General features: G+C 41.8%; 1 protein-coding gene across 1 annotated transcript in view; it reads left to right on the top strand.

The window, feature by feature from the left end:
- DAB2IP (DAB2 interacting protein) overlaps positions 1–21,421 on the top strand; it is a 167,549-nt gene that overhangs the window by 10,663 nt on the left and 135,465 nt on the right. Inside the window, 1 exon segment of the mRNA XM_056350811.1 lies at positions 12,107–12,210. Within this exon segment, the coding sequence (XP_056206786.1) occupies positions 12,107–12,210 (104 nt within the window).

Here is a 21,421-nt window from a genome sequence, read left to right as displayed (position 1 = left end):
GTAGCAGAGGAAGGAATCCCTACATACACCCTGCATATTTTTTAGGACAGAAAATGCAAGTGTCGGTGTTAGTGTAGGTAAGGACATCCTTCTACTCCCTCCTGCTTAAAAAATAGTATGGGAAATGTACCAGTGAATATTGCCCTGATAGATTCCCTTTTTGTCATCTACGTTTTTGTTTGTAGGTAAACATTGGATAGTTTAAAAAGCATGGCAACACAATCACAAAGCTAGTACAATTGCTATAGGTTATTTGCATAAAGGAATGTAATAGTTTGAATGGTGGTTTCTGTATGTCCATCTGTGGCACACTATTTTTTATATGAAAGGAGAAAACATGACTGCTCTTGAATGTTTTCTTTCCTGTCTCTTTCATTGGCACTGGCAATGTTTGCTTGAAAACTAAAAAGTAAGCCTGCAAGGCTGACACCTGCAAGTGTGTTTTCAGAGCATGTATGTGTAAGAGAAGCAGGAATACCCACCCACCCTGAAAGGGGAAAAAAAGTATCAGTCACAATAAATTAGGATTTACAATTTCTAATTGTGGAATGTAAAGCAGTTGCTAAGAGAGTCTGAACAGCTAGAAGAAAGATGTGTGAGCAACAGTGGTAAGGACAGGATGCCTCTTCAGCAATATTCTGGCTTTGTAGGCACATAGGTTGGTTGCCAGTGTGTTGCAGGCGCACTGTATCCCGACATACATGCGTGTGCACACACTCCCACATCCACACACAAGCAAATGCGGAACATTTGTGTAAGCACCTTTAAAAAATAATTAGGTTAGCAGAGAAAGTGACACTTTTTATAAGCATTATCTTCCATCTAGTGCATGCAGTGTTTTCAGACCTTTCTGTCACTGCTGCTTTTTAATGCTGTATTTTGAGTTGCTTTATCAGGAGGGATACTGTATTTTGTCCAGTAGCTACCAAAAATTACTGCTAGCCTGTTAGTTAAAATCCAGTATTATTCTTGAAGTGTTTCCAATGAAACTATCCTAAATAGCCAGTGTTAAATCCCAACCTTCTGCTTTCTTGAACAATATTAATGTTCCTTCAATGTTAAGGCAATCTAACTTGGATTAATTGGCTCTGGGCATTAAGACTTTTTCAGGCTGATATAAGAGCTGCATGTACTATGTGAATTTCAAATCTTAATGTTTGGTCTATTATGCAGATGGATGTGAATAGAGATATGTATGTGACCCCATTTATCTCTCTAATGAAGTGCCATCAATAGAACATCTGTTTCGTTGCTGTAGAAGATGAAACCTCTGATGAATCATGCTTGTAAAATAAGTATTTATTTATTTAATTTGCATTTTGCCAGTACAGACCTGTTACAACAGCCACAACGCACAACTGAAAAAATGGCCTAGCAATTAAACTGCACAAAGTTTTAATTTATACCGTGCTGCTGCTTCACACATATAGTAAACTGTTCTGAACCGGTTTGTAGTTCACCTGTCCAAGCTATAAAGAAAGCCCCCAACCAAACCTAAGAACACCTTAGCAATGAAACAAACTTCACCAAAAGGAGACAAAAATGTGGCTGCGGTCTGGATGTGTAGCTCCCATCCCAGTGGAGTTGCCACTGTGGCACTATGTGCCTCTATATTTTTTAGTTCTCTCTGAAATTGGAAGCAAAGAGGGCCAACGTGCTGCGATGCAATCTGTTCTTGTGAGGTTTGCAGCTCCCTCTTGCAATCCCAGGAGTTTTAATGAAATGGGAGGCCTGGCAGGACCTGTGTCAGCTGTACTGAAATCACGAAGAGAGGCTTAGCTGCACAAGGGACAGTCCATTCTCCAGCCGCCGTGCTGCTGGGACCCTGTGACGTTAGCCAAAGGCCATGTGAGACCATCTGGCAGGTGTCTGTGGTGCTCCACCACCACGTGCTGATGGCCGCCTTGTGCTGGGCCAGCAGTCCGCAGAGGCAGCTGGCCACTGACTGTGCCTCAGCCCACCGGGGCTCACGGCAGTCTCAAGTGGAAGAAGGTTATATGCTCCATGCTCTATCTCGGCTGGTGTATATAGGTGGCATAGTTTACATCCATAGTGACAGAGGCTACAGAGAATATAGAAGTTTCTCTTCTCCTTGGATTGCCACTGTGAGTCGGCAGCCATGCTGATAAAGTGCTGCAACAAAGCAGCACGGGAACAGCGTTGAATCTTTGCAGAAATGTTAAGCATGATGGATGAACCTAATTTAAATCTCCCCAGAGCTGACTTCTTGTTCTCCAGACTCCATGTTGCTTGTCTTTATCATCACATAGGAGGAAGCTGATGTTCCACTTCACTTTATCATCCTTGCCAGTTTAGCCAGGGTATTAGTAGTCTCCATGATCTAGTCCCCAACCAGTCTAGAATTTCAGATTTTTCTGATGTATTTTTTAAGTCTGTGCTTGATTTCAATTTTACGCTGGAGAAAAAGCTCCTAATGATACGCCGTTAGCAAAAGATGAATTTGTTCTCTAGACATCATACCAAAGAAAGATAAGTATCATACATATTTTATTTCAGAGACTGATAAATAAAGAATAAAAATACCAAATATATAAATACATATCTAATTTAAAAATGCCAGGCAGTAAAATGGAGTTTGTAATACAGGCTGCTCAATCAGCATAATTTGCTATTTATTTTTAGAAGGGGGGTGGGGGGGCAGTAATTTTCTGGATGCTTTATATTCTCTTGTCACCAGGTCTGGGGACCTGTGGCTATATCTTTCGTTTGTGGATTTGATCTGTTTCTTTGGTTTTGTAGTACAGGGAAGTTAGTGTGTGTATTTTCAGACTTTTCATGTTGAGAATTATTTAAGCTTTCTTTTCCCATTTGTGCTATTTTCTTCTCTCTTTTCCTTTTTGCCCTCCGAGAGGTTGGGTTTTTTTCTTGACAAATATGCCTCATCAGCTTCCTCAGGTAAAGAATACATTCTCCATCCGTTCTGCTGCAGGCAGAATTTGCCCGAGGTGTCTACGGCCAAGCTGTGGGACCGAAGGGTACAGGGTACATGGCCAGGGCCAGCACCTGTGGTGCCCGAAGCAGTCAGCTGGCCGGCTGGGCAGGACTGGCCCTCTGCAGCGCTGAAAGGTGCGAAGGAACGTTCAGAAGATCAGGGGAAGGCCTCTTGACTCTCAGCGATACTGAACAGAAGTAAACCAGCAGATAAACCCCACCGGAGAGAACCCCCCGCCTGTGGCAGGAGCAGGTCTCTGGCAGGCAGCCCGGGCTGGGCTGGGCTGGGCAGCGAGGGGCTGCAGCGCCCTCTAGTGCATCCCGCAGCCGCATCTCCGCGGCACAGAGCAGCGCTGCCCTTACCCCACGGCTGGGGGGGAGTAGAAACACGGCTTCTTCCAGCTTTGAAGGTTGGAAGGCCTAACAGAGCTTTCCGGGAGGGAAGAAGCTGCAACGCTGGGCAGCCAAAGCCCACGGCAAGACAAGAGGAAATGGCAGCAAGTCCCTTTCCTGCTTGCATGCATCAAAAAGCGCCTCGGCGTGCTGCTGGGGAAAGAATTCTCTTATTCATTAATATTAGAGAAACTATAGGAAAAGATACACCCCCAGTACACAGAAAAATAGCACGGCTTTTTTCAGTACTAGATGCAAGAGCCATTAATAGTACTTGCTCAGGAGCAGTATGAGGAATATTAAATACTGCACAGTACAGGATATCTGGGAACCTGACACAGAGATGATATGAGATCCATTAAAGTGCACGGCATGCTGTGGCAAAGGTCAGTGTCACTTCAAATCATTATTTAACAAAGGAAAAGCTCTTCTTCCAGAAGATCTTAGTCCCAGTCTGAAAGAAGATGCTCATAATTTTTAGCTGATGGGAAAATGAGAGGTCTGATGTTTTCTGTGAGTTGAATTGTTTTCTGTTTGAGTCATTTCTAATAAGGCTCTTCAGTCCACACAACTGTCCCGGCCACCATTCTTGTAGCTGCTGAGGACTGTATGGCTCTGAGTGGTGCTTCAGGTGCCTTTTTGTGCTTTCAGGCACGACACACTTGAGTCAGAGGGAGCATTCCCCCTGGTAAAATGAATATAGTGTTTTTGTCATCTGTGAGAGAAACAAAGGTGATGGTAAGAAGCTGGATCTGTTTGCTGTAGTCACCGTGGATACCATTCACTATAGGCATACAACCAGCCTCTTAATTGTTTAATTCTAATGTTTTGTGCCAGAGTGTAGCACAAAAGGCAAGTAAGGATCCCAGTTTATTTTTTTGTTTTGTATGTAAATGATTACTTAAGTGAGATTTTTTTACAAGCTGTAGTTCTGTAAACAGTGTCCTTAGTGGTCTGAAAAGGTAGTGAGAGCATGAGAAAATGTGAAACTATTTTTGCTCATATCATTAGATGAGTGGGGGGTGATCACCGATTCTGCTGTAGAAGAGTTGTGGGTACAGCCAGCGGGATTGCTATGCTCTATGTAAGTATATTTAAGTTAGAGATTCTACGATGCAAAAAGAAATTATTTTATTCTAACCTAAAACATAGCGGTGATGCAAGGTTTCATTAGTCTAGAGAATACCCGCTCTGAGTGTTCATTAGCTTTGCTTTTAGATGAGTCTGATTTTTCAGAGGGCAGCATTACCTGCCCTAAACTTTTGCTTCATGACCATTTTTATTTAAAAGTCAATTTTATTGCCTAATAAAGGTTTGACTTTTAATTAATTTTGTGTGGCATAATGGTTTTAATATTGCTGTAAGGGATCAACTGGAATTCACTGAGGGATCAGCAGGGCATAGGGTGATATGTTCCAATAAATAGTTCTCCAGGTAATTGAACAACAAAACTGGCCTTGCAGCTGTATTTCTTGTTCAGCTGACGAGAGCAGGAGGAGAGTGTTGGCAAGGGCATTCATAACCTGCCAGTGCTGCTTAACTGACCTTTGTCCACTGGAAATCAGACATTTTTGTGTCTCTGCTTCCCATTCGGAGTTATTCATGCCTCGTGAAGAGAAAAGTTGGCACAAATTAGTGTTTATTATTTTCTGTCATTGTTTATTCCCAGGGTAATATTCCACTTTTTAAGTGTGCCACTATTCTAACAGCAGTTTCTAAATACCCCTTTGGATTCAGATTCAAGATCCATCTTTCCTTCCGGACTCATGTGGCCACCTAAAGCTGTCTGAAATGTAGATTTTTCTGCAGCCTCTCTTGAGTATTGGGAATCACAGCGACACGACAAGTATCTACTCTCCAAGGACTGTTTTTCATTCATAAATGCTAGTTAGCTATGTTAAATCACTTCTGTCACTATGTGTCTCCTTCTCTGCTCTGTTGGGTTTGTAGTAAGGAGTTATTAGATAATGCAGAAATTAGAGGAATAACACCTAAATTCATTAAGCAATAAAATTAATTCAGAGAGTGTAATTGTACGAGCCAGAGACCGGTAATTCCTGTTCCCTCTGGTTTCACAGAAACTCCACCCGGTAAGCTCTCTGGGGCACTCTGGCGCTGTCAAGTTCTGAAGCCAAGGGGCAGGACCGGGAGGAGCACACCTTCGCTGGCGGATCAGTGCCCAAGGTCGGCAGCCAGCCTGACCTCTCTGAGGGCTGCCGGCAGGATCTTTTCCACCAGCTTTTGGTTCTGATGAATTCTTGGGTTTCTGCATGACATCCAGATGATCTGGTGAAGTTTATTGTCCTCTAAAGTCTCCTTTCCTTAAAGCACGTCACTGCGGTACGGTGCAGGGACCTGACCTCCTGTCGCGTCTCCCCAGAGCTGCTGGCTTGTCTGGCATTCCAGTCATACTTCTCTTTCTTGCTGCCTCTGATGAAGTCATCATCTCTACTTCTCTTATTCCTGGCTTGTTCGGAGTGCCATGGCATGTGTGTTGCTGACAAGCACGGCTTCCTTTTGGTGAGTTGAGGGAGACCTTTTCTCATTGCTACCTTCTCTGACCGTCATTCAGATTTGTACCTCCCTTTCTTGTTTGGAGTTGGAACAGTTTCATATCAGAAAATCAACTTGCTGGGAAGTGCCTCCTTGTTAGTTCTTCCTTCCAGCTGGTTCTTGTTGCTTTTGTTCATACTGTCTCTTCCACTAGCTGATCCCTGGAATTGTGTGTGAGAGGAGAGCAGGAGAGGGGGAAGGCGTGAAGTGAGATGAACAAACAGAAGGAGTTAATGTATTTCGTTCCCACTAGTGAGAGCATAATCCTGATGTTCTCTTGGACTAGCTGTGATTCACAAGAGCAGGTAATTCAAATGTAAAAACATGTCACTTGCTAAGTGAAAAGTAAACAGTATTAATATTTGTTTGTGTGTTTGTCACACACGATGACCTACTCTGTAGCAGTGTCTGAGAAGTTGCAGCAAAGAAAGCAGTGTTGTTGAGTGGGTTAAACAAGAGCTCGGGTGCCAGGAGCTCCTCGCAGTCTGTTCTGCTGCTGATGTCCTGGAAGCCCTGGTGGGGTTTGCTACGCTGCTCTGTAGCTGTTCCGCAGCATGAAGAACAGGCATGGAAGAGTGTAGTAAGGATTTATTATTCTGTCAACTCAGGAGCCTTGAATTAGTTAAACAATTCAGATGTGTTTATTAGTGTACAGAAACAGTTTCAGAAATATTCATAAGCTCTAGGTCCTAAATTAATGTGCAATGTTTACAGTGCTGTGTGTCCTGTTGGCAGTGAACTCAGCGGGATGCTTTCAACCCTGGCAGCTTAAAAAAACATCCTGGTGCAACACACAGCAAGCAGCATTTTGGACCCAGCTATGTGTCATAACCTGGGAGAGGTTTCAGGGGGTTGATAATTTCAAGGAGATTTCTCTTTGAAGATCTTATCCTGTGCTGGGGAAAACCCAAAACGTTACAACCTTCTGTAAATATTTGGAAAAGCAGGAAGCACTTTTGTTTGTTTCTTCTTGCTTCTGTGATTGTATAACATGGACGAGCCCCAGCACAGTGCTGGTCTGTGGCAGACACTGAACAGTGCTGTTTCAGGGGAGATTTAGTGCGTGTTCATGAAAAAAGGTTGGGAGGGCCCACAGGAGCACGGTTCTACAGCATGCAGGGGGAAAGGAAAAGAGCAAGAGTAGAAATGCCTGGTTATCCTTTGGCAAACTTAGAAAACTACAGGAAAAATGCCATAAATGAGGAGAAAACTAGATGAGGAGTTTGTCAGAATGGCCGCAGTCCTCCTTAGAGTGATTTATAAACCTTTTCCAGTCCAATTTTGAGATTTTTTTAGAGCTTCTAAAAGACCAGTAATGTAATTAGGTGGCCCTGCCTGATTCAACTGTCCAACAGTAATCAGACAACTTCTTATTGCTCATCTGTATATATCCCATCTTTATGTGGGTATTGCGTTGTGGGCTGGTGGAAATGGCAGAGAATCAGAAAGCCATCTCTTTCTGTGGGCACCTGTGCATCTCTGGCATCTCTGCTACTGGGTAATGTGGCTTTCCTCACTACACCCAAGGAATCTGTTCTCAGATCCAGTATGCCTGCACTATAATCCTCATTTAATAGACTGTTACTTAAGTGATTTTCAGGCTTCTGTGTCATAAAAGAAAGATTTGGAGGTTTTAAGTTCATAACAGGTTGAGGACTTTGGGAGAGCAAATAGCGTCCTGAGATGCTGTGTGTCTAAGTCCTCATATCAAATCTGATGTGAGCAAATAAATGGACAAATGAAGTTATAATCCTGGAATTTCTATGAGCTGGGGTATAGTGTTAAGCTAACAGAGAAATTCACTGTCTAGTGAGGATGTTATCTGATAATACTAAGTGTTTCTGGAAATGTCATTCCGTGGTTAGCTGCCTGCAGTAATACTGTTTCTCATTCTGGAATCCTTTATCTTGGGATACAAACTGGATGGCAGACATTCATTAATGAAACTCTGCAGTGTTCCCATGGGATTTTCAAGGTTTTTATCAATTCTGAATCTGATGAAAAGCATTAAAACATCCAAGGGTCACACTGTGAGTCTTAACAGAGGTCAGCCTAGGACCGCGGACTCTTGAGAGCTGTAACAGAACTGCCATGGAGTCTATCCAGCCAGAAATGGAGTGGAAAGGGCTGAATTCACATACTGAATCTGATCTCTTGTAGCTTGCTTGTCTTATGCACAAATGGCCAAATTTGTCAGAAATCACAGAAAATAGAGCTGGAAGGGATTTCAGGACATCATCTGGTAGCCATCTGCCCCAGGAGAGGGGAGAGAAGGAAGCTCGTCATACCTGAACCTTGCCTGAACAGGGAGAGCTCTGCTGTAGAAAGGTTTAAGATGGGCTTGAATGTACATTTATCTCTTCAGATGATCAATTCCGATGTGTAACTGTTCGTGTCAAGAGAAGACTTTTTCCACTGGCTAACGTAAATATCTTCTGCTGTAAATTAAGACATTTCTTTTCCAGCCTCTAGTGGCTACAGAGAGTTTTTATTGCCTTCAGCAACCTTTGATATGGTGGCTGGCTGCTGTGGTGTTGCTGTGGGCTTGCTGCAGCAGACATCGCTAATGCCAGTCTCGAGGCAGGGTAACCTGGGCTAAGAATTTTCCTCTGACCCTGAAGAAGCAAAAAGGGCAGGTCAAACCTTTATGTGTTTGTACTGTTCACTGTGTGAAACTGTTCTGCCGTACATTTCTGCTAGTTAGGAGTTACTAATTTACCTGTAAGCTATTTTCACTTTCCTTTAAAACAAACAGCTTCCCCCACACCCAACCCCCCTCCTAGTTATTTCTGGTTTCTTATAAAGACTTTTGTAATATGTCTCACCTGCAAAGCCTCCCCTCTGCAGTGAAACCCACCGTGCTTAAGTTCAAATGGAGATATGACTCCAAACACTTTATGAACCATAAGCTTAAGAATAATAGGAGGCTTTAGGTCCTGCCCCATCTTGGTATTTTGGTCTGGGTCAAACTGGTGTGTTTGAGGCTGTGCTTTGGATATGTTTTAATAATGAAGTAAGAATTTAAGAGTGAAGTTTGTGACTTCAGTGCAACCAGTCCCAGATACTAATCAGCCCCGGGTCATAACACACTCTCCCTTTCTCTGGAGAGGTCTGACCCATGTGGCTGAAGGAGGAAGCAGATCGACAGATTACTGAAAGTGAGACAATTGTGCCCTTTGGTCTGACAGACCACTGTGGTGCAAATGAAAAGTGCAGTAATACCTCTATGGAACAGCAAGTACTGAAGGCAAGAGGTGCGTTGGGCTGGGGAGCACAGCTCTGTGTCTGTGCTGAGGGCCTCTGGGGAAAGTAATTTCTTGCAGCTGCCTTTCACATAATCCCATAGTTCCTGATTTCCAGACATATATATGAGAAGTGCTTTAAACAATGTTTATTTTTCTGGTCATTAAGAAAATGCAAAGCAGCTTCTTCAGCTGTCTTGTCATCTTGAACTCACTTTCAAAATGCTGTAATCAAGTAGTTTGTTTACGACAGTCCAAAAAAAAAAAAAGGCCACTGTTCAAAGGAATGGGGTGGGAGTCTTAGTGTGGAAGGAGTTAACAGCAAAGGGCTTGATTGCCTCTTTGGGATTCAAAGTGCAGCATTCTGTGGAGAAAGTGCCCAAGACACTAGAAGGCTTGGCTGGAAGTTGTGAAAGCAATGGACTGGCTTATTTTGGCTGTCTGGCTTTCATACAGGTTACGTGCCCGCTGGTGAGGAATTATGAGCGGGATCTGCAAGGAAGATGTTGCTGAACGGGCACTTCACCCAGTCCATGGGTGGAATCTCACAACCTCTCCTTTTGGAGTAGTTTAAGAAACATCTCAGGAAATGTTGAGTGGAATTGCAGGTATTAGTTGTTTCTTACAGATCCCGGGTGATGGCAGTCTTTGGCAAGGGGAGAACCTTGCTAAGGGGACAACCCTCCTTGCCAAGGCTTGATGGCAGCAAATGGCAGATTGCAGAGGCCGGGAACTGGCAAACAAGCCATGTCTAAGTTTCACTGGTTATGAAAACATCATTGTCTGAGGCATTCTGAAGTATAGGTTGTTCCATCTTTAGATTTATTTGCATAGTAATTTGTTGAAGCCTCCCTCTAGCAGAGTCTACCATTGAATTTCCTTTTGTGGCAGGTATTCTTCAGAATACCTCTCTTTCCCAACCAAGGATCCTAGCAATGATGTAACACTTGTTGGCATGCCTGTTGCCTATGGAATCATGTAGTAGGAGTTCCTCCAATGTCTGTTTCAGCTTCTGCTTCTTCATTTATCTTTATGCTCATAACATTTGAAAGGAGAAAATTGTGTGGAAAAATCTGCTTTTCAGTGTCGCTTTGAAGTTGTTGTTCATTCGCTTTTTCTTTGCTTGGATTCCATATTGTTTAGTAAATAACTCAGTGTTACATATCCAAACGCTGTCTTTCAAAAGTTATAGGGTTTTCTGTAGATCAGAAGGGTTTGTTGATAAGGTCACATGGAGGACAGAAACTATTTGTGGAAAAGAAGCCTACAGAAAGGGAGAAATGCAGTAAACAATACTCCAACCCAATGGATGTTGATAAATAAAAAGGTAGAGAAGATTCTGGTGCGTGGGAGAATAAGTATGAGCTTCATTCATCTTCTCCAGACCTTGCACAGTTCTGTGTTCAGGAGTCCGTGATTTGATGGCAGCAGACAGTATTTTGATATGTATTAGTGTGTGGCAAAAAACCAAAACCAAACCAAAATAAAATGGCAAAAGCCTTTCCCTGGCTTGTACCTTAGAAAGTTATTTATATACCACCTGATTTTTGTTTGATTTTTGTACCCATTTTTAGAATTTTTGAACAGTTTTGTGCTCATTTTGAATGTAAAGATCCTTCAGTCCTCAAAAATCTTCTGTCTGTGAATGAAAATTGTAGGTTTCCAGTGCTGGATGTGGTCAGTGCTCCTGCAGGGCAGGGACAAGCTGAAAAGAAGCACTTGGCTCAAAAGAATCCCGTGTGCTTAGTTTCGAAGGAACCGGTGTTTGAAAATGAAGCTGCATTACTCAGAGGTTTGCTCAGGCCTTTGTTTTGCATTCCTCATACTTTATATGGGCTTAAACTCTGCTCATAAACATGCGTCTGTATAAAGAGATCTATATACAGGTATTTTCTCAACTTGCAAAGCTACGCGCAGATCTCTGACCCATGTAGGTTCATACAGAAGGTTGTGCAGTCCCCCTCAGGCAGGCAGCCTCCTTGCCTCCTGCAGGGCCACACCACTGCTCCAGGAGGAGCATTCTTCAGCCCTCGGGTCATATGCCCACTCCTGAGAGCGGTGTAGTCCAGACACGTGATTTTTTTTTTCTTGAAGTTATCACCAAATGCCTACTTGATCATGACTACAAGCCCTGCCCAGTTTCAAGACTCCCTGATCAAAAGAATGGAGATGATGCAGCTCCGCCTTTTGGGTGATGGACATGCTTGGCTAGCATAGACTCTCGAATGGTTTGAGAAGGGAAGCTTCTTGCAAGGTCTGAGCGTCATTGAACAGCAGCTTGGAAATAGGTCTATTTTTATGAGTTTCATGATGCTTTGAAAGAGGGTTTGTGAACCGAGGAAACACCACCTCATAATGCTGTTGCTGACTTTACCAAATATCTTTCTAAATCTTCTCAGTGTTAGGCGTATTTGTTAATTTAGCCTTTTCAGCCCCCTCCCTTCCTCACCAGCAGGGAAGGTGGTAAGTATTCCTATCCACATTTTAGACTTCAGCAAATGCAGCATTTAATAATTTTTTCCTAGTTTCAAAGCAAGTTGCTAGAGGAATTAGAGAGGTAACTTAAGCGTCGAATGCCTGTAACCCTATTAGCAGTTTCCCTTAGGAATATCAAGTACACAAGTGCACGCTTCTGCACTTTGCATATAATTCTCACTCAGCTCGATACATTTTCTGTTTACTTATCTGCAGACTGGAAATAACGATAATGCCAACCTGTCAGGCATTATCTGAAGCTTACAGTTGTATAAAAAATGCTAATTGTTGAAGGTGAAAGTCTTGCTGATTGAACGTTGTTCTAGGCGGCTGTGGGAAATGCGAGCAGATACAGTGGGGTTGTTGTTTTGGCTCATTTATAAGGGCATCTCAAAGGAAGAAGCCATATTTTGCATGGTCTGCTGATGTTCCTGGACTGTTCCTGTGCTTCTCTGTTTGTAACTGTCCTTTATTTTCTGTACCATCCACAGAGTCCCCCCCGGAGAGGTGTGGGCAGAGGCGCAGCATGCCCAGCGGGGTCACTGAGAAGAACCCCACCATGGAGCCTGCTGCCACAACGCCTTTCCGGGTCACGGTAAGTGTCTCTCCCCATCTGAGTGATTGTTGTAGGGGGTTGCCAGATGGAAATAGAACTTTCTCATCCTGAGAGGAGAGCTGGCCTAGGTGAAACTAGTTGATTACTTATTTTTAAGTAGATGTAGTGTTGCTAGATACTGTTAGCAACAAGCAATTCTAAAATATTTCTTGATGAAGCAAGAAGAGTTGAGTATGAATCTGGAGTGGGTTTGCATAAGTTCTTTCACTTGGGAGACTTTCCTGGTGATGTTTCCTTTGTGAATCCTAGGGCAGCGCAGTATATTCATAGATGTATTTACTAGTCTGCAATTGTACAGTACCTCCTCATCCTCCTACAGAAAGAAAACCTGTAGAAGAACCTGTCATTAACTAACAGGTAACCTGCCAAGCTGGTGATTCCCCAGAGCCTGGTATCCTCTGCCAGCAGGAGCCTAGAGCGAGCCACACACTGTTTTCCATTTCTTCGATCCTTTTGCTTTGAGACGCTCTGCTAGTATCACTATTTTGTTGTGATCACAGTACATAAAGAATAGGAAGTCATTTGGGAGTGGAACAGAGCAGCACCACTAACATGAATAACAGTGATACCAAAACGAAACAGGACAAAGGGGGTCTTGCTGCATGCGGAAGGGCACCACTGTGTCCATTTTACAGAAGGGAGCCAAAGACCCAAAGAAGTCAGAGCCAGTGGGATCTGTCCATGCTGAGCCCTAGCTCTGTGATGCTGCAGATGATGGAGGAGCTGCCAACAGTTTCACTGCAGCATGAGGAAGCATAATGAGCCCAACCACAGGACTCCCCTCTCCCTACCCTCTCTGCATTCCTACAAGATCAGGTGTTTGGGCTGGCTCATAGCTTTAGAAGATAGTCCCTGCCATGCCTGGGAGGTCAGTTCTAGAGTGAGTTAAGTGTCTTGAGTTACAATGTGCACAGTGGTATTTACCACTGTCTTCCCACTGATAAAGTCACTTCTATAACATCCTGCAGATATTAGTTAGACTTCTACAGTGGGTCACAGTAGTTTCAATCAGAAGGACTGTTTTATCTAACAACAATATCAAATCCAAGTAATTATTTAATTTAGGAGTACACTCAGCTGACACATAGAAGCACAATGGTGGGATCAAAATAAATATTTTTTTGAAAGTGGGCAATAAACATGCAGCTGAGAGTAGCTGGTTGGTTGGGGTTTTTTTTCCCTAATGTATCATCGGCCTGGACATGTCTATGGTTAATGCAAGAGAGTCTTGGGAGGCTGGGACTTTGTAATCAGCTGAAGTTACCAAGATCTTTCAAGTGACATTTAAGGTAACCTCCAGTAATAGAGAGAAATCTAGTTAGAGATTTAAAAAAATAAGTACAAGCATGAAGTATACACAGCTGGAGATATATATATCCAGTATGAGTGATAGCCAAGGCAATCAGAAGGTTGTATTTTCAAGATGATGTCTGCTATATGTGGATAATAGGTTTGCACACAGGTATCTCTCAGATATTCACATTATTCAGAGAAGAAGCAAAAGGTCTTTGAGCTGCTTTGCTCAGTACAGGTTTTCTCAGCAGGCCACACCTACTTTACAGGCTCAGCGGCTTCATAACAAACCTAAGTAGGCAGAACCAGAATTTCAAAGGAAAGACAATGGTGCAATCTAAAAAACATCTGAGCACACCCAGTTCACCTGAGAACATTTGCCCTGACGAATGAGTCATTAATAGCAGTTTGTCCAAGTAGTTTAGTTCTATAAATTCTAAGTTTGTGAATGCATAACATTCTCTGTGGGGCTATGTTCTGTAGCCATTATACACAAACACATGCTGAATATATGAGAGCATGTTTTTTGGTACCGTCTTGTTTGCTAGATGGGAAGAAGTGATGAAAAGAGTGAGTGGATGGCAGGAGATTAGTTCTGGTTTGAAGGAATGTGTACAGCATGTGGCAAATACTGAAGACAATGAAACAGAAAAATGGTAGAGTATGAGATGTCTTTAAGCATTTGCTGTGAGGGCATGTTTGGATTTCTTTTTCTGGAGATGATGAAAGTTACTCTCCTAAGAGCTCCATGTCAAAACACAGAGGGATTATTGTCTTTTGGTCTGATTCTTCTTGTGGTGTCACCTTTTTGCTAAGCAAGGTGCGTCTTGTTTCAATGCCAAGAGGGAAACTAATTTTATTTAACTCCCTTGTTCCACAAGCCATATACCCTCTATCTGAATTGATTATCAGTTACAAATGCTTTAAAACTCTGAGCACGGCAGACAGAAACATAGTAAAGGTAACTGAATAGGCATGCTTTTGCTTTGTGCATTTCATTTATCAGAATCTATCGATCGATCTCAGTAAATGAGTATCTTTGAACTTTAATGTACTACTTGATGAAAAAAGGCAAAGAATGATGGGAAAATCTGGATTCTTTGCAAGACAGAGGATTTGGGAGTGTTTTTCTTAGTGCACTTGTAGTCAGTGAAAATAAAATGCTGTTTATTCCTTTTCCAGTGGCCTATCTCTTGCTTTGTGTTTTTAGAGAAGTTATTCCTGTCTTTAAGCAGGTTAGCTCTTGGTAGTGAAAAAGCCTACACATGATGTGGTTGCTTGCTTTGTTTGGCTCTGTTATTCGGTATGGATTAAATAAGGGTGGTCATCACATGGGTAATACACAGGATTTGTCTTCTCTGAGTTACAATCCACTATCATCTCACTTCTGTTCCTGCTCAGCCTGCCGAATGTTATTGCCATTAATATGAATGGCTTCATTACATACAGTTTCTATGGCTGCCCAGATTTCAGCAGATGTCTGACTTAAGAAATATATTCTCCCTCACCTTCCTTCATTAACCAGATGAACATTAGCAGTCAGTCCACTCCAGCCACTGGGAATAGTAATTAGTGCTTTAGTTTAGTGGTAATGGGATTATTACTTTTGAGCCTGCTGCTGTAGGTTTTGATGTTGTAAGCTTTTCATACTTTACAGCTGATTGTTCTTCCCTGACATCTCCATCCTTCTGCTGTTGAGTCTCCAAGGGACTAGTAAGCTCAGGAGCCATTGAATTCAGCTCTTTTGACAGTGTTGTGCTCCCAGTTTCTTTCTTTCATTTGAAAACCAAAGCGAACTAGGGTGGAAGTGCTCCTTTCCTATACAGAAATTTGCCAGGCAAGTTGCAGTTAATTGGGTATTACGTAGTAGCTTCAGAAAACAGTATCTTATGCTAGTTTTTGAGTTATAAAATATAACCTTGGAAATCAGGTCTTAAGATTTATACATCTTAATATGCAAACTGACTGTTCTTACTCCTGCCACAAAAAGAAATTTTTAATAGAGCTTCTTAAACATGAAAAAAATCTTCCCTAGTCCTAGTTACCTCATGTTGTAAAATGATTATTTTCCATGTAAACTCAGTTAACTTCTGTGCTATCAGAGCTTTGTATGATCTGATGCTGTCTAATTAATTCAAGTCTCTAATCCAAGTAACTGCTCATCTGAGGTCCCTGATTCTGAACCTGCTCTAAGCACCAAGTTCAGTATTCAGTTTTTAGTCTGAGTCTGATTGGAAAACTAGGAATGTATTTCACATCACCAGCTGTAGTGCTTTCTGTGGGCTAGAAGAAACCTTTCTGGCTGCTGCATCGGTGCCCAGAAACAGTAGGTTTGGTGCATGTTTTATACAGGATAATATAAAAGGTTTACAGCAGGAAAATTCTGCTCCTAATGAATTTATTATATCTGATAACAGTCATGGAAAAGATCGAATGTCCTCTCATACATGTTTGCAGGAGACATCTTTAGAGTTAAATGGCCTTGTTGGAAGGATTCCTATTTGTCAGGATTCTGCGCCTTGAATTAAGAGACCTAATTAACAAGTGCTTCAAGGAATGTCAATGTCTAAGGATGGAAAAAGACAGAAAGAAGGCTTGACTTGGCATGAGACGTCAGTTAAAATGTTGCCTTCTTAGGCAGTGACCCAGTGCTGTCTCCACTGAGGATGGGGAATTGGCAGCAGCTGATAACGCTCCGGCTGTAGACATGAAGGTAACCAAGGGCAAATGCTGGACTCTCCTCCGTGCTCAAGGGGAGATGAGTAAAGCCTTGCTGTTGATTGACATTTACCTTTTAGGAGAATACAGAGAAGCATTTAGCCTCTCTGCATTGAATCCAAATAGCTGAAGGTGTGAGATGGGTTAACCTTGAAATTTGTCCTGTGTTTTATCAAACACAGGGACCAGAAGATGAGAAACGCTGCTGGGTACTAGAGAAATCCTCTTGCAATGCCCACCTTGCAGGTGTCATGAGCAAGGGTGGGATGGCTGGGGCTGCTGTGTGATGCCTTCTCTCCCAGCCCATTAGAGTACTGCCATCTATCGACTGCTTTTATTAGAGCCCGGTTGATTGATTTCTCTCTGCAAATCTCCCAGGCCAAGCAGAAGTCCAAATTGCCAAGGAACTTGTGCAAAAGAGTTGGACTAAATGATTGGATCAAGAAAGCAGAATGATTTCTTGCTGTTAGTCTACCTCTCTGACGGTTCAAGGAGCTTCCTTCCAAACAGAGTGAATTAATGAGACATGTGTAGTCCGAATATTTCTAAATGGTTTGAAAATGTCTCTCTGCCTTCCTTACTGAGTTGTGTCTGAGGAAGCCTCTGTATGCTCTCTTATCCTCAAATGCTAGATACAGTTTAGTATTTTCTTCTCCAGACTATTGATCCTCAATTCTAGTAGCAATCATTTGCTTTCTAGGATCTCAGAAAATGCTTCTGTGCTGCTTCTAGTTGAAGCCGTATTGGCCACAAAAAACCCCCAACAAACCAAAACCAAAACACATTGCAGCTATAAGTTACGTGATCCAGCTGTCCATCTGTGGAATTGTGTAAATTGTATTGGAAGAGAAACAATTCTCAGAGAAGCTTCTAAGTCGAAATCCAGTGGTATAAACACACTCTTCACCAGCTCCTTGTCAGTCATGAAGATGAGTATCATCTCGTTTTCTCATGTTCCTTTATAGTCTGCTTGTTGTCTATTGTTTTGTATTCGAGTGTGATGTCTGGGAGGAGGAGCTGTCCTTTGTGGTTCGTTTGTCATTGCTCTGCCTTTCAGGCCCTTTAATAATGAAGAATTTATAGTCACAAAGAAATACAAAATCTTTTTAGGTTTTAGTTGTTCTTCTGCTCGTAATGTTAACTTGTTTTCTAGCAGTTTTTCTGCCTGTTTGTGTTGGACCCAGCTGAATTTACAGTGATGCCTTATAAGCTACTCCTATGGCATTCCTCCATCTATCCTATTTTTAATCCATGATAAATGAATTATTAAAAACAAATGGCATATCAGTAAATGGAAACTCCTAGAGAGATGAAAGTGAGTAACTCTTCTACCATTCCTCTTCACTGAACATAATCCTAAATAATGGGATCCTGGTTCAAGCTGCTGTGGACAAGATATTGAAGGATTTCCCCCCAATTTTTTGCGTGTGCATAATATGCACTATTGTCCATTTTCCCTCCTAAATTTTATTTTTGTTTTCAAAAGCAGTCATGTAAATTATATTTTAAATAGTTTGACTTTATTTGAGTTTATCTTCCTATATTATGTGAAGAGCTGAATGGTGCTTCCCTCGGCATGATCACCCCGTCTTTAATTGAAATGTAATTGTTTACTAAACCATTCCAACTAGAAGAGAAAATTACTATCATTTTGGTCTGTGGCTGCATACATTAAAGTACCCCTTTTATGGGGACTGAATTTAAGGAGAATAGGAACATTATCACAGATGATATATAAACATAAAGCTATTATCATTAAACTGTCAACTGCAACTGAATTTGGATAACCAGTGCTAGTGGCAGCAAGAAATATGTAAATTACTTTGAGAACGTATCTGTCAATTCAGTCACTGTTTTTGGAACAGGACATGCTGGGAAGCTTTGCCGTTTCGGAGCATTTTAGGGATTGGAAGAAAAATGAGGTTGTTTTGAGCATTTGCAGTTATTTCTAGTCTCGCTGGTACTGTTTTGCAAAAATTAGGACTGCTAACCTGAATGTCAGATTCTTTTTTGTCAGGTACAACAACGGCATGCAGACTCTGTACTCTTAGAGCATCTTTTGTTGATAGATTTCCAGACTTTCCACAAAGGTGGCTAGTATCAACACCCTCGTTTCATAACTGGGAAAACTGAGACAGGGAAAAGTTAACTAACTTAAATTTGATCATGCAGCAAAGCCAGGAAATATGTCCTGAGCTGAAATTCTTAATTTTTAATTCCCAGTCCTAGTGTTAACCACGAGCTAAGCTACTCCTAATTACTTCTCTGAAATCCTCCTTCAGTTTCAAGAGAGTTATGTATTCTTCTCAAACTTCATGCTGTCATGTAAAGATGAGTGAGTGATTTTCTGGACTCCCAAGTCATTGTTCCTGGGTCAGGCATGCCTGGCTTTCTTGCTTTCTTTGCCAGAGAAAGTTTTCAAATTTCCAATCGCTTGTTATTAAAATTAGAGCTCTCTGTCTTATTTTTCCAAGTAATCTTGTTAACATAACTCTCTGGGTATTTTTGCTCTTTGATTTTTGGAGGTACTTTATGAGACATGGGATAAATTCTAGTTAAGGCATGAAACACAGATATTTTTTTTTTTAAAAAAAGGGAATCTTTACACAGACTCAGTGCTGCCTAGAACAGGAGTTGGAAAAAGAAACTGATTGTAAATATAATATGTTTAACTATTTGAGTCTGACCTTTAAAAAGTCTTAAAAAAAGACTAAATAAAGTCTTGAAAATCTTCTAAGTAAACTTAGAGTTTCCAGTTAGGGGAGTACTGGAAGACAGCGTGGTTAAAGATACGTGGGATTGTCAGATTTGAGCACAGAGCTGCAGTTCAAACCACTGTGGATTTATTATGTGCATCAAGCGGGAGACAGGAGTGACAGGATAAAAGACATGGTGCTATGACCTGCTTCACTGAAAAGGACTCAGCAAGGCAGGGTATGGATTTTTTTTTCGGTTTTGAACTGAGTATGTTTCAGGGAGGTCTCTTTTTTTCAGAGCCTTCAGCAGTCTAAAGGATAGTTTCACAGAAAGGAAGAGGCATAAGGGCTCATCAACAGCGTAATTCACACACAGAGGCCACTTTTCTTTAAAAATATTATTAATCCTATTTTTGTGGGGTGGAGCGTGGTTTTGAAGTGCTTTTGCTTGCTATCAAACTGTCATGGTTGGACAGCAAAGCTCTGTTCCGCAGGGTCTGTGCAGACAGCAGCAAGGCTGGCTCTGCTATGTGGCAGTCAGGAGGGGATGGAAGATGACCTGGTGTCATTAGCATCAGTTAGAGGCTATTTGAATTAATAGAGCTTGGTCAGCTCCTAAAGGGTGAGGATCCACGCAACCCACAGTCAGACCCTCTTATTTAATCTGCAGTGATGGCAGCTTCCACCAAGAGGGAAATGACCATGCATCACTAAATTGCTGTGCCCCAACCACCACTGAAACATATTCAGCACCAGGGAAGAAACTCACATTTTTGCTTCCTATGTTAGACCTGGGCAGTGGATTAACAGGGGAGCTAGGGAAAATAAGGTCAAATACGGTGTAGTTCCCAGGTGAGAAAGGGGAAAACAAAACATTTCAGCAGGTTGTCTGGCCCAGCACTGGGTGTAAACTAGCACAATTCCATTGGTTTTATTTAGCTGTGCCAAATGTTTGCAGTTTCTCATTCTTTGAGGACACCTGGACCCACTCCTCTGTGGTATGTGAAACTCTGTGGCTTTCAGAGAAGAGCTGTTCAGGGTCCAAATGAGGCCAGCAGCAGCAAAACTTGTGACAGAAGATCACATCCTCGTGCCAGGGAAGAGACTGGAGACAGAAGGAGTAAGAGTGAGAAAGCAGCTCCAAGCTCCCTTTCCTGGAAAGCCTGAGCAAGCTTTTGTGGGAGAAACCTGTCTTGTTCTCATGATTTTCTGATTCTTCTCTTTAGATCACTTCATTCCTCCACTCCTGTAGAAGCAGTGTTGTCACCATATGAGAAATACCAACAGTTCCTATATGTTTTCATGGAGAGAGCCCATGGGAGAAATATTTAGTATTTAGGCTGTAAGTAGGGCTAATAGGAAATGCTAATTCACATTTCATTCTTTTGATCAGTGTATATTGAATGATAATTATAGTGATAGTACTTGGCACTTCTGTAGCACCTTTCATCTGAGGCTGTTAAACTGTTCTGCCAATCTGAAAGAGCTCAAGCTTGAAGTCACTGTGGGCTTGCAATTTATCATAATGCCTTAAAATAAATGGGGAAACTAAGGCGTGGAAAGATTATATGACTTTCCCCATCTTTCATAATATGTGTAAAAGTGTTGGGACTGCATAGCAGTGCTGCTGGTCATCTTATAAGGAACAAAATAAACTCAAGGCATCATTTAAAATGGTGAAAATCATTAAAACTGTCCATATGACTGGCTTTTAATCTCTAAAACATGTTTGTTTGGCATTTTTTGTGGCAATTTCACAATTTACTATAGGCAGAGGTGCCCTGTTGTATTTTTATCTGTTGCAATTGTTTGAATCCCCTCCCTCCCCCCCCCCCCCCCCCCGCCCCCCGGCAGACAATCTCAAAGTCTTGCTGGATTTTTCAGCAAATGCCTGGATTCATATAATTTCTTTAGTCTTGCATTTCCAAAGGATGACTTGAACAGAAATGGCTACTTCTTGCTCATTTCAAAACTACTACAAGAAAAAATTTGGTAGTATTTCAAACTCTTCCCAAGAAGTCCAAATGCAAACACCCTGTACTAATTAATGGGCTGTAGGGAGACAAATGAATCTGACTAGTTTCATTTCTGTGAAATGAATGAAAGGCAGAAAGTAAACAAACAAAAGCTTTAATTTGTTTAAACCTCTGTGCACTGAAAAAATCTCAGAATGTTGATAGCAGAGAGAAAAGATGACCTTTAAAATACACAACTTGACGGTGTCCCCTTGATTTGTTTCTGGGTCATAGATAAAGAATTGTACTGCAGATATAAAGGGCAGGATAATAAACACATTCCATTCTCCCACGTTCAATAGCACTGATGTTGTGCTTTCAGAAAACAAATAGTGTAAGGTATTATTTGAATCTCTGAGAGAGCTCCAGTAGAACATGAGTGTCCATTTAATCAGACCTTCATCTCTGAACTTCTTCCATTTGGGAATTTGTATTGCTTTAGCTCAGATATTCGGTATTAACTTAGAT

Source organism: Falco biarmicus, chromosome 9 (genome assembly GCF_023638135.1).
Source record: "Falco biarmicus isolate bFalBia1 chromosome 9, bFalBia1.pri, whole genome shotgun sequence".
NCBI lineage: Eukaryota > Metazoa > Chordata > Aves > Falconiformes > Falconidae > Falco > Falco biarmicus.
The sequence above is the reverse complement of the archived record's forward strand: the minus strand, read 5'-3'. Positions and strand labels throughout refer to the sequence as shown.